Below are 13,974 nucleotides of genomic sequence, written 5' to 3'. Positions count from 1 at the left end.
ACTGTTAATCTCAGCTACTCCTAAACCTATGGATTCGACACTAATTTAGTCATTTTCGATCATTTTTAAATGTTCATCCCCCTCTCCTACGTTGTACCCTCCACCTCCCCAACTATCAGACCCGAACTTGGATTGAAACAGCACCAGAAGTGTCACTGTTTCTCTCATCGACCCCGAAAACTATGGATTAAACACCAATATTGGTCATTTTTCATCATTTTAAAAATTTCTCTCTCCCTCCCCCTCCCCTTCGTTACATCGTCAAAGTGAATAGCCTAAAGTAAGCCCTGCACCTAAACTCATGTATGTTGAAAATTTGATTGAAATCGGTCGGGTGGTTCAAGAGTGATGAAGTCACAAAGACAGTCATTTTTATCTTGATTTTTTTTTACATATATCTCACCCCTCCTCTACGTTGGCTTGTCAAAGTGAAACGATAAAAAACGCCCAAAGCCCGACCCTCATCTATGTTCAAAATTTGATTGAGATCGGTTGGGTGGTTCAGGAGTTATTAGGTTTTATATATTTTTATATATCTGTCCCCTCTCCTCTCCTCCCCTAAGGTCTACCGTCAAATTGATATGGTAAAAACCACCCCAGGTCCGAACTTCGTCCATATTGAAAATCTGATTAAGATCGGTCAAGTGGTTAAAGCGTGATGAAGTCATAAAGACGGTCACTTTTGTTTTTATTCCTTTCACATACATACCTCTCCCTCCCCTAGGTTGTACCGTGAAAGTGAAATGACGAAAACATCCCAGGCCCGAAACTTATCTATGTTGGAAGTTTGATCGAGATCGGTCGGGTGGTTCAAGAGTTATTAAATTTATTTATTTTTATAGATTTATCCCCTCCTCTCCCCCTCCCCTAAGTTCTACAGTTAAAGTGATCTGATAAAAACCACCTCATATCTGAACCTCATCTATGTTGAAAATTTGATTAAGATCGGTCGGATGATTTAAGCGTGATGAAGTCACAAAGACAGTCACTTTTATTTTTACTTTTTTTTTTTTTTTTTTTTTTTTTTTTTTTACATATATCTGCACCTCACCCTCCCCTTCATTGCACTGTAAAAGTGAAATGAAGAAAACATCCCAGGCCCGAACCTTATCTATGTTGAAAGTTTGATCGAGATCGGTCGGGTGGTTCAAGAGTCAAGTTTTATACATTTTGACATATTTCCCCTCCTCCCCTCCCCTAAGATCTACTGTCAAAATGAAATGACAAAACACTTTCCAGGTTCGAACTTCATATATGTTGAAAATACGATTGAGATCGATCGGGTGGTTCAAGAGTTATTAATTCACAAACATAGTCACTTTTATTTTTATATTTACTGATTTTTGCACATTTCCCCCTCCACCCCTTCCCCGACGTTGCTCCGTCAAAGTCAAATAATAAAAATCATCCCAGTCCCAAACTTCACCTACACTGAAAATTTGATCAAGATCGGTCGGGTGATTCAAGAATTATTAAGTTTTATTTATTTTTTTCTTAGTCCCCCTCCTTCCTCACCCTAAGTTCTACCGGCAAAGTAAATAGCTAAAAACACTCAGAGGCCAGAACCGCATCTACGTTGAAAATTTGATCGAGATCGGACGGGCGGTTCAAGAGATTAAGAGTCACAAACATAGTCACTTTCAATTTTATAACATAGATTACATACTATGTTATACAATGCAGTTTGTGATACAATGCAGTTTGTTTAAAGTAAAATGGTTTATAAATGAAAAGTAAGAAAAAGTTTAAGAGAAATACAGAACTGTTGCATTACTATTATTGATATTTTTGAAACATTAGAATTACGTGCTTACGAGGATTCGTGTTGGGCCCTCTCCGAAAAAAAAAAAAAAAAAAAAAAAATCTGGATACGTGCCTGCACTGAATGATAGACGTATGAGTCATGGTGTAGACGGGCGTGCCAGGCGATAGAGTCCAGAGCATCAAAAACAGACTAAAACCACAACTTGCAGTTCTTCCTGCCGATTGATGCTACTTTTTACCTGCAATGATATGTCGGATAATACGGGATGTGGAATAAACGAAGGTCAGATAAGCGAGACCTTGGCGTATTGGTGTTTCATGCATCTAGACCTGTAAAACATTTGTGCAGAAAACATTTTTCACTCACTAGCTAAATTTGTGGGTATGATCGCACATCTTGCCTTATCAAGTATAGTCTTATAAAAAATATATATACATCTATTAAGATGCTAAAATAGCAATTCAGAGCGACTGAGCTCCAACCTATAACTTTACCTTTCAAACCTTCGATTTATGTTTGTTTGTGATTTCATGTTTATAACAAAGACAAATATTTTTTAAAATGTGTACTTTAAATAAATTACATAAAGAGATATTTTTCACAGAGTTAATCCTTTTAAATTATTGTTCAAAGCCTTTGCATTTTAATAAGTCTTCTCCGAAATAAATGGAAATGAATTGTGCTGCCATCTCTTGATTTTTTTAAACTATACTTTTGTGGACGTTTATATGTCTGTGGCAAATCCTTTCGACAGTGAGATCTCGGAAACCACAGGCTCTAGAAAGATGACGTTTTCACTGATCGATTGCAAATTTTGCGCAGATTGTCCAATTCTAACTCAATATCTAAAACAATATGGCCATTATGTATTTATTACATTTTTACGGGTACACTGGAAGTGTTGAAATAAAAAAAAAAACAAACTAAAGCATCATATCCTACCTATTATACATTCCAACACCACATAATTGTACATAGGGGCTGCATATCTCTCAGGCGTTTGTTTCATGGCCAAATTATAATGAAAAACGAAGGATAACCATTTCTCCAGTCTAACAAGTTGAATCTTTATTGTTTGGAGTGTTTTGCCCAATGAACACCATATATCACTGACATTATAACTGATTGTATGTGTAATGTATTAGCTTATTTTAAAATGTATAAAACGATAATCATGCCTGTTGTTCTGTATGGTTGCGAACTGTGGTCGCTTACTCGGAACGAAGAACATAGATTGAAAGTATTTGAGAGCAAGATCCTGAGACGAATATTCGGACCCAAGAGAAACGGGAATACGGATTGGCGCAATCTTCATAACGAGGAACTACATAATTTATACTGTTTACCCAACTGTTAGGGTCATCAAATCTAGGAGGCTCAGGTGGGCAGGTAATGTAGCCAGGACGGAAGAAAGTACGAACGCTTTCAAAAACTTAACTGGAAGACCGGCTGGAAAACGACCATTAGGAAGACGTAGGGGCAGATGGGAGGACAATATTAAGATGGATCTCGCAGAAATAGGAATACAAAGTAGAAACTGGATCCAATTGGCTAAGGATAGAAGTCAGTGGAGAGCTTTCGTGAACGCGGCATTGAACCGGTTCCATAGGCCATAGAGTTACTTCGTTTATGTATTTGCTTATTACATACTACATGGAAGAAGAAAGAAAACACAGATCATACATGAATTAAAAACTACAACCGGAAGCAGGTTCAAATCTTGTAAATGGTATGAATATTGAAAAAGTAATCGAAAAAAATCTCCACTTTACGGTATCTCTTGCCGAATTTTACCAAGACCTCTTTCACTTGTCTCTGCAAAGGGACATGTACAGATGTGAGGAATAACAAGTAGATTCATGCTCATATATGAATGATGCGCTGTGTAAAGAGCGCAGGTTCAGCTAGTATATATATAATTTTCACCAACTTCAATAATTTTCTGTAGCTTTCTTTCTTAATAACGGGAAACTTGTTCATTTCATCATTATAAATCACGTTTGGTACTAAGATGTCTGTTTCACAATAAATCACGTTTGCTACTAAGATGTCTGTCTATATATATATTTTCATACTTTATTGGAGACAAAATTGTTCTTTTTCCAACAAATGATGTTGAGAGAAGAAGCTATAAAATAACAAACTGAAAACAATCGCTATTACTAATAGTACACTAATTCTGAATAAATACGTCATCAGAGGAAACAAAAAGTTATTTCCTTATTATATTGTTTCGGTTCTTATTAACATAAAAACTGTACATTTTCTATAATGTTTTGTAAAAAAAAAATAAATGGATGGGACGGGATTCAATCTTGTGTCAAAACAGTATAGGAACTACCAGTCCGCCAACATACCCACTTGACCACAGAGACTACGTTTTGTTGCCTGCCTTTTTCTTAACAAATAAATGCTCATAGCTATAAAGCAGAATGGAAAAAAAATCATGATTTTTTTAAAATCATTTTTGTTGATTTTTTTATTTAAATCAAATCTTTCTTCTCGTATAATACAAGTCGCGAACTGAAGAAAAAACATTAGGAATTAGTGTTAAATGTTAATTATGCCATTTAAGTGAAAGTATTGGGGTTTAATTTTAAATTAATCCCCAATCGTTAACCTATTTCAACCTCAAACAATGTTTCTTAAGAATTAAGGAAAAAACGTACAGCAACGTTTATCAACATGACACTTTTCTATTCACGAAAGTTACTGATATTTGGCAGGGGCATATTTTCAAATAAAAAAAAAAAAAACGGAACTAGCTAGCGGCATGAAATACATATTAAGTACATAAATTTCGCCTAAATTTAACTAACTCTATGGCCTACGGAACCCGGAGGTGCAATGTCGCGTTCACGAAAACTCTCCACTGACTTCTATCCTTAGCCAACTTAGATACCGTAAAGTTTCTACTTTGTACTCCAGTTTCTGCGAGATCAATCTTAATATTGTCCTCCAATCTGTGCCTAGATCTTCCTAATGGTCGTTTTCCGATTGGTCTTCCAATTAAGACTTTGAAAGTGTTCCTGCTTTCTTCCATCCTGGCTACATGACCTGCCCATCTGAGTCTCCTAGACTTGTTGACCCTAACAATGTTTGGAAAACCGAGTTCCTCGTTATGAAGTTTTCGCCATTCCCGTTCCTCTTGGGTTCTAATATTCGTCTCAGGATCCTGTTCTCAAATACTTTCAGTCTATACTCTTCCCTCATAGTAAGCGACCATGTTTCGCAACCATACAGAACAACAGGCATGATTATCGTTCTATATATATTTTAAGCTTCAAATTCCTCGACAGAATTCGCGACGACAAGAGATTTTGAACTCAATAATAACACGAATTCCCTGGTTTTAGTCGACATTTAATTTCTTCGTAAATATCGTTTTCGTCTGTTAATATTGATCCTAGATATTTGAAAACATCCACTTTATCAAAAGTATTATTCGATATTTTAACGCATCCAAAATTTGCCGTATTACGATCCCCGACGAACTTCTATGTATTTAGTACATAAATTTCGCCGAAAGTTTTAAAATCTGATTTTCTTTTGTTTGTTTGTTTCGGAGAAGGGATCGGACCCCTCTAAATACAATCCTATTATCTGGAAACAAACAAATAGACGTGAACACAAAAATTTTCGTCTTAAATGTTCATGGTAATCTCTCCGTTGGAATAGTTAACGATTTAAAAACCCTATGTTACGGAAAGAAGAAAGCAGGATTCATCTGTTACCCGTTCAAAACGGGATTTTCCCTAATCATCATCTGCACGATACTTGTTTTCATACTGTGCTTACATATATTTGAGTCTCGTTGTATTATGATCATCCATAATCGAAATAACAGAGCAGAAAAGGGATTTTAGTTATTTTCACTTTAAATTAATTTATTTCGGAATTTGGTTTAAATCAACGACTTTTATTTAAAAAAATCAAGTGATTTAAATCAATCCACCCTGCTATAAAGCATGTAACTTCCAATCTTAAGAAAACAGTTTTCCTCTTCGTGTCTGTATTCCCGTACAACATCTTTGTTACAGAAGCTAATTTATATTTGGCAGACAACTTAAACCTTAGATTTAAGCCAATAAATGCAATATTTTACTCCACTTTCCAGTTCCTTGATTTAGCTCTCCCCTCCCAATCGTGCTCTGCTACTGCAAACTCCCTCGAAAACAGTATTGCCAGTATACACAAAACCGATCATAATTTTGTTTTTTGCTTATATTATTATTATTTTATTATCTTTTTTTGGAAATACCTTCTTAGATGGATTGCTTTCTATTATCTCCACTTCTAATAACTGAATTTTACCCATAAACGTAAGAAAAATGGAATAATGGCGAAAAATTGTAGGTTACAGTATACGCGCAATTTTCTTGCGCATGAGGGTACATTGGTTAATCCTTTGGAATTCATAATGTATATATGTTGAGAAGTAAAATTGTTTGAAATATCTTTTCGAAATATATGTTTTTTAGGTTTTATATTATTATCGGTATCAACCACTAATTAAATGACTTTTTGTGTTATAGAGAAGCGAAACAAAGTCTGCTTTATCAATTTAAAGCAAAATTTTGAAAAATGCCCAAAATTTTCCAAGCAAAAAAGCCAAGCAGAAAAAACCGAGCTTCCCCCCCCAAAAAAAAAAGCAGTTTTTTTCGAGCCCTTGCATCTCTACTCTTCTTTAATATCACTGCTTATAGTCGCTTTAACTTCCATTTTCGATTTCTCCTCGCATTTTTCTTGATTGACTTTTAACCATATTTGTACTTCCGTTACTACAAGATTGTGATCCGAATCAATGTTCGCTCCTTGTAATGTCTTTACGCCTTGTACACTATTCCTGAAACGTTGCTTGACAAGAATGTAATTGATTTTGGTGGCGTTTCTTATCTCCTAGGCTTCTCCACGTATACAGCTTGGTTGTTCTCTTAAACCACGTATTCGTCACCATCATCACCGTGTTGCCTAAAGAAGTCGATAAGCATCTCGCCCCGTCCGTTACCTCTACACAGTCCAAATGGTACCATTACCGGTACCTTAGTCGCAGTTGTTTCTCCCACTATGCTGTTGAAGTCTCCAATTACTATGGAGTTGACCTTACCTCTTCCCTCTTGATGCAATGTCACTAACTTTGTCATACATTACTTCTACTTCATTGTCACCATGGTTGGTCGTTGCCACATACACTTGTTTTATCACAATATCCACTGGTTTTGCATGTAGTTTTACAAACATCAAGCGGTGACTGTAGCATTATACTTTGGTTATATTTTTCACTATTTCGTTCCTCATTATTACCGCTACACCATTCTCGACCTTAACGCCGCCACCTGAATAGATTATTGTTTAGTTTCCCATTACTATCTAACATTTTACTGACCATCGCACTACACTGAAACCAACTATGTTCACTTTACATTTATCCATTTCCATTCTGAACTTTTCAAGTTTACCCGCATGCCGGGCAGTTCCAGGATTCTACGCTGAAATGAAAATTATTATTACTAGTTTGTCCTTTGATGATTCTTCCCGGAGTAGACGCACCTGGAGAACCGAACAGGGGACTATTTTATCTAAGGAATGTTCTTGATTTGAGTTGATTTTGAGTTTAAATCATCTTCTATTCAGCAGTGAGGCTATATGAGAAGTAGGCCTACTGATTAACGTGGAATCCGAAACACATGAGCTCCCGCCGGGAATCGAACCAAGGTTTCCCACGCCAAAAGCACGTACGCTAACCGCTTAGCCACGAAGGAGCTCTTCCAGGATGTTCTACATCAGGAACGACCATAATTGCATTTATTACTATTCTTCGTCCCTTCTGGGAAAAAATAATGTAGCAGTATTCCCATTTCTTTTCCACATCTCCATGGCGCTGACCATCTTGTGGTTCATCCGCCTTCTAGGACAGTTTCTCCGCTTAACGACAAGAAGGTGCCTTGACCCCTATCCGCTTACCCACCCTTCGAAGAGGCCTTTGGCACTTGGTTGACTCCTTATCCTGGGAGTAAATCGTCCCCACTTACGTTGGACGCCTAAGACGTTTCCCACTTTTTCCCGCGAGGAGATGGATGTTTTTCGTTTAGGATTAGCTATGGCATTTCTGAAACCTCTCCAGTACTTAAACGGATACATCATCCTAAATTGAATTTGCACCCAGTAATGAAAATCCTTCCTTAAGAAACACCTTTTAAGGTAGTAAGAGTAAAATTTCTGATGAAAGAAGAGTGTATATATCATAAATATAAGTGTGTTTACCTAAACTGGGACTTTACGATATAAAACTAGTCATTTTCGTTTCAAAAACAGATATATTCATAAGATCAATGCAACAAATAGTGATCATTACATATACAGTAGTGTCCCTTGGCATCAAGACCCATGTTCCTTGGTACAACCATTGCTCTATTCATGAACAAACGGAGGAACGGAGGGATAAGTAGTTAAAATTATCTAAACACAGAAACAGCACATAAGTGCCTTAAACATACTGCAGCATTTACTTGTCACTTCTAGTTATGAGCATCAAGAAAAATAGTTCCAGATGTCATAACATAAATTGCTTTTATACATAAAAGACAGAAATGGTCTTTCCGGTAACTTCTTTCGTTGCAGTAAGAATTTATTTCATGGTGAGCCAAACTTCACTGGAAAAAAGAAAAATGGAAATTCAGGAGAGCTAAAGTACCATGTCCCCTGGCACATGCTGTTCCTTGGTTGAGCACGCCCACCTACGATTGTATGGATTTTTTTTTACTCCATTAAGTTCTGTGTTCTTTTCTTAGCAAAAGTGCACTTTGAGCACAATATCAATAGGAACCCATTCACAATAAATAGCAATACGAGAAATTAAACTATATATATATATATATATATATATATATATAACAAAATTGGTCCAAACTTCCCTAAGCTAACCCGACCCCACCCTAGTTATCCTCATCTTACCTTATGTGAACAATGCCACATGCTGTGACAAAATCACTTGTTCTGCTCAAAGTGCACTCTTACCCTCTTCTCAATTTAATCTTGCTTATTCTTTTGTTTAAAATATAGGGTCAGTGCGGGTAATTATGAGACACTGCCTATGGAGGGTAATTATGCGACATCCCTCACTGATCTTCATCCACTGTAGGTAAATACAAATTGAGAGCACAGGCATTTAGTACCGTCCTTCACAATGATCTGTGATATGATAAGTTTCAGTTTACAGAGTATGATAAGTTTCAGTTTACAAAAGTTTGAATGTACCAAATTTTTAAACAAAATCATTCAAAAAAATTTGATTTTAAAATTGAAATTATATCATTAACTTTTATATCTACTCATGTAGTAATATCACTGTTGTAAAACCAATGGGTGTTGGTGGAAGCCTGGTAGGTCAGCAATTATAGGTTTAGTTGAATTTGTCCCATGGGCTTTTGTTTCAGAGTTACAATTTTTTGTTGTTGTTATATCTCGTTTTGTTCATATGGAGGGTAATTATGAGACGCATGCTAGACTAATGTATTTGAAAAATAACCGGAATCTAGCTCTGTATCCTAGTATGTTAAGTTTAAGAAAAGCTGTATTCTGTAGTTTAGGCAGTCCTATAATCTTGTTTCTTAGTAACTTTCAAAATTGTAACCTGCATTATTTTGTTGAAAATAGCCTAGGCTCCATATCAATATACTAAAGAATAAAGAAATAGAAGTAGCCTAAGTTGGTTTTAGTGAACAGCCTAGAACTTGGTCTAAATTTGTTTCCTAAGCCGGCTTTGTAATCTGAAACTATCTAATATAGGCTATTAGCCTATAGGCCTATTATAGTAAACTCACAAAAATGTTAGAATAAAATCAGTAGCTATTTCCACTTTCTTTCTTAGTTATTTTCTTGTAACAGCCAAATATTTGTATATCTTTATGTAATTACCACAAAATAACGAAGACTTCCTTCTCTCAAATTGGACTCCTTCATACCTCAATATCACATACAGATAGCTGGGAACAACAGGTGTATCATAATTACCCACCCAGTGTTTCATTCCCTTTTGGAGGGAAATTATGGGACGGCACAAGCTTGACATTCATCCGTCAACTTATGAGATGACAGGAAATTACTTGGCAGCAAACTGTTACTCTATTGGCACCTTAAACTGCTGCTTAGGTTAGCTGCTTTCAAAACTAATGTAAGCTGAGTAACGTGGAGAAGTTGTGAAATCTGTCTCATAATTACCCTCACTAACCCTAATTTTCTCAGTGGTTGTTTTGGGTTTACTCGAGCGGACGGCTCTACCAAGTAGAAAATTTATAAGTAAAATAGAGGTGTGAAACATTCTTCGTGAAGGAATTAGTGTGAATATAATTGATTACTGTCACTACACAGCACACAGAAATGACCTTTGAGTAACAGTGAAAGTATTGTATGTATAAGTGTTCTCTTCCAGTACACACATTTATGCGTATACCCCCTTTCGCTGACGCGCCTGCTCTCTACGTACGCACCCCCTCGCTTCCGCTTGGGCACCCCTGATTTGGTTAGATAGCATTCGAGGTTTTAGTGACCACCTACCACAAATTGGTTCGTGTTTTATACGCTGTAGTTTTCATGCCATACACCCACGCTGTCTTTACATTAAGCTCTCCTGAAGGCAATCTGCAAGTAGTAATGAAGTTCCACATTTACTGCACGCTCTGCTACAAGTAATACAAAGGGTAAGAGTGCACTTTCTGCAGAACATTCATAGGAAACGATGCAATAAATAGCAATTTGAGCAATTACACTAAGTTTAAGAAAGTGGGTCCAAACTTCCCTAACCTAACCCGACCTTACCCTACTTATTCGTACCTTGTGTAATGTCAACAACTGGCAAAATAACTGAAAAATTTGGTAGAACCGTCTGTTCGAGTCATGCCTTTTTTAAATATAATTTTTCCTGTTCTTTTGTTATAAATTAAGTATTTCTTTATCTTGTATACATATTGCAGGATTACTTCTTCCGAACCATTTTTTCCGCACCCTCTAAACTTGATCTGTAGGCGGTTAAGTTCGATATTCCAAAATTATCCCACTTTAATGAATAAAATTCCAGGCCTATGTTTAGCAGAAGGGGTCCAGCTCTTTTCTCTGAAAAATGTTACAATTTTGGTAATTTCTGTTCACATTAGAGTTTGGTTATTTTAGAGTAGGTTAGGTTAGTTTATGTTAAATTAGTGTAGGGGTCCCGCATAATTTTCCGAAAAAATGATAGAATTTCGCTTATTTCTATAATATTAGGTAAGTTTAGGTTAGTTCAGGTTAGCTTAGGTTAGTTTATGTTAGATTTGGTTACGTTATGTTACGTCTAAGTACTTGCATCATTCATTTCTCCTGTAAATTCTGTCTTTTTTACGTGCTTCTGGACCCCTTGTACTAAACATACTCCAAATTCCAATTTTGACCATCAACCGGTAAATTGACCTACAGCCAAATATACCAAACTACTCGTACAGTCTGTCAGAGAATAAAATAACGCATTGTATCTGTAGACACAGTAGTTTATATATGTAATTACCTTGCATATTTTATATGGTTTTTTTTACCTAAGACATGTATTCTTTTGTCGGTGACTATACAAACTTCATAGTGCAAGGAAATGTTCTTTTTTTCATCCATATTCACCACAAAGTCTTCATGCCAAATTTCCCGGTATTACGAACACATTAGGACTGACACTTCTGAATATTAAATGTTTGTTTACAATGATGTGACTACTCCATACTTCATATTCTTATAAACAATGTTATTTACGGTGGGCAAAAACGTCCATGGTAATTTATTTGAGACGAAAATAATCACTTCTTTTCAGACCTAACATGATTCATTACAATCATTTATCAATTTTACTTACCCTTCCAAATAGAATTCACTGTTCTTCTATAAATTATCCCCCACCTAAATTTACACGCAGACCTTCTGCAACATGTGATATGAAAGTGTACAGTGTTGCTAGCTACTTGCTCAGCAAAGTCGGCCATACATTGACGTTTTTTCAGTCGTAACCATAAAATTTCATACCCTAATCTTGTTAGCAGCTGTCAATACGTTAGTGTATGGGACCTGACGTACGTTCAGTGGCGGCGGTTGGACGTTAAAAGTGGGGGGGTGCAAGACATGATCTGAACAATTGTATATCAATGTTAGATTTCCTGATTGTTTCTAACAATGTTTGATGAAAGGTTGTATAGCTAATAGGATACTATCTTTTTTCACTTAAAATACCGCATATCGTATTTCTATTTTATTAAGTAAATTCCTAAGAGCAATACAGATAGGTACTAGCCCTTTATATTCTTAATGAACGAAAGTGTAAGAAGAGGTTTGAGTTCTTGCTCATGAACATCTTAAAATTCTGTATGGAAAATTGTGTGATCAGATTATTTAATAAATTTGCTAAACAAATAAAAAGAAGGGATAATATTAATCATAGTAATGAATAATGATGCTTGTTTTGCAAAAGTTATATTGAAACTGGAAATTAATGAACAACTTATACTTTTAATTCCGCGCATGCCATTAAATGAATGTTTTTACTCTAAGAAAATAAAATGCAGTAAGTACTTCAAGCATATGCTGACATTTAAGGAAATATGCAATTGCAATATTAATTGCTTTGAATCGCAATTAAAACGCAATTCCTGTAGTTTTCTTAACTCCACGCGAAGACAAGTAACCAATACGTACTCACGCAATGGCAAATTTATGGCACCATTTTTTCTATGAAACAGTAATACAATACAAAACCTTTACCAGGGTCCACATTCTGGAAAATAAGTGAAAGTCAGGGAAAGGTCAGGAAGTAAAAACGTATAAGGTGAAGTCAGGGAAATCGCAGATTGGTCAGGGAAAAATCGATTTAGGTCCATTGTTCAATTACTGAATTTATAAAATAGGGTTGATTTCTTTACTGTTAATGGATGCAAAATCTGGTGTTCTCAATGACGATATTGAGGGAGTGTTCTCTGATATAGTAGTTGAGACTAATTTTCTGCGAGAAACACATCGAACTGCATCCTGGCATATTTACTCAAAAGGGTAGACGCTGTTCTAGAAGAATTGCATGGTGCCAAGAGGATATGTGGACAAGTGGCTGAGAACGCGAAGAAATAGTGTCTACAACTCACAGTGAAAGCTCAGACTTAAGAATTTAAGGAACACTCGAGTGAATTATAGCCAATGACAGAGATTGCATTGGACTTGATGAGTTTTTTACTTAGTCTTTGGAAATGGGAACAACTTCGTTGACTTATGGTCAGTTACGAAATTGTTTTTTATCTTCTTTCACGGAAACGCATTTTTTGAAAGTGGTTTCACAATAAATAAAATTCTCATTGATGACAACTTACAAGAAGAATCTCTGGTGGCTCAGTGGATCATATATGATTCTGTGATGAGAATAGGTGGACCATCAGAATTAATAATTACAAGAGGTATGCCAAATTCGTGAGAAGTTCAATGAGACAATATCAGGTGTATTTGGAAAAGAAAAGAGAAGTAAATGCTGGAGACGAGAAGAGGAGAGTGAAACGGAAGATTCAGCAACAACTAAAGGAGCTGGAGAAAGAAGAGAAGAAAATTAAACTGCGGAGACAACAAGAAGGATATTCAGATTAATGAGAAGAAAACTATGCGAGAAAGGATGAAAACAAATTTCTAAATGGGTTGCATTTAACAACTGCACCAGCAAAAGTATGTGTTACATAATGTGTGTGTGTGTGTGTGTTTTATATAATCAGTAAAATCATGTATGAACTGTTTATTACTATAGGTAATATTATAATATTGTAATTGGTATTGTAATGTGTATTTTTTTCCATATCTTAAGTACTCTGTATACTGCGCACTTTCGTTTGTAACTTTACAATTTGTGTAATATTTAGGCCTAATCAATATCGGCCTAATGCACATGTTTGTAAATTTACATTCGTTTGGAAAGAAAATTTTAAAAAAAGAAAGAAACAGAAGCGGAAGAAAACAAGGCCAAATATTGAGAGTGTAGAGGCTGGGGTTTCTTTCTTTTTTCTATATTTTTAACTTATTCGGGGGTCAGGGAAATCTGGAACTTTCGTCATGGAAAGTCAGGGAAAAGTCAGAGATCTTTTCTTCAAATTGTGTGGACACCCTGTTTACATTTTCAAATAAAACTATATAAATTAAGGCGTCACTTCAAAAAAGTGGGGGGCAAC

The 13,974-nt window shown here is 35.8% G+C and overlaps 1 protein-coding gene across 1 annotated transcript in view; it reads right to left on the bottom strand.

The window, feature by feature from the left end:
• LOC145688360 (UMP-CMP kinase-like) overlaps positions 1-11,799 on the bottom strand; it is a 119,231-nt gene extending 107,432 nt beyond the window's left edge. Inside the window, exon 1 of the mRNA XM_081762509.1 lies at positions 11,640-11,799. Within this exon, the coding sequence (XP_081618635.1) occupies positions 11,640-11,766 (127 nt within the window). The 5' untranslated portion in view covers positions 11,767-11,799. The remainder of the gene's footprint in view (positions 1-11,639) is intronic.
• Positions 11,800-13,974: the final 2,175 nt, after the last annotated feature.

This window comes from Thermobia domestica, chromosome 6 (assembly GCF_964235325.1).
Source record: "Thermobia domestica chromosome 6, izTheDome1.hap1.1, whole genome shotgun sequence".
Taxonomy (NCBI): Eukaryota; Metazoa; Arthropoda; class Insecta; order Zygentoma; family Lepismatidae; genus Thermobia; species Thermobia domestica.
Note: the sequence above shows the minus strand (reverse complement) of the source record. Positions and strands in the feature narration are given on the sequence as shown.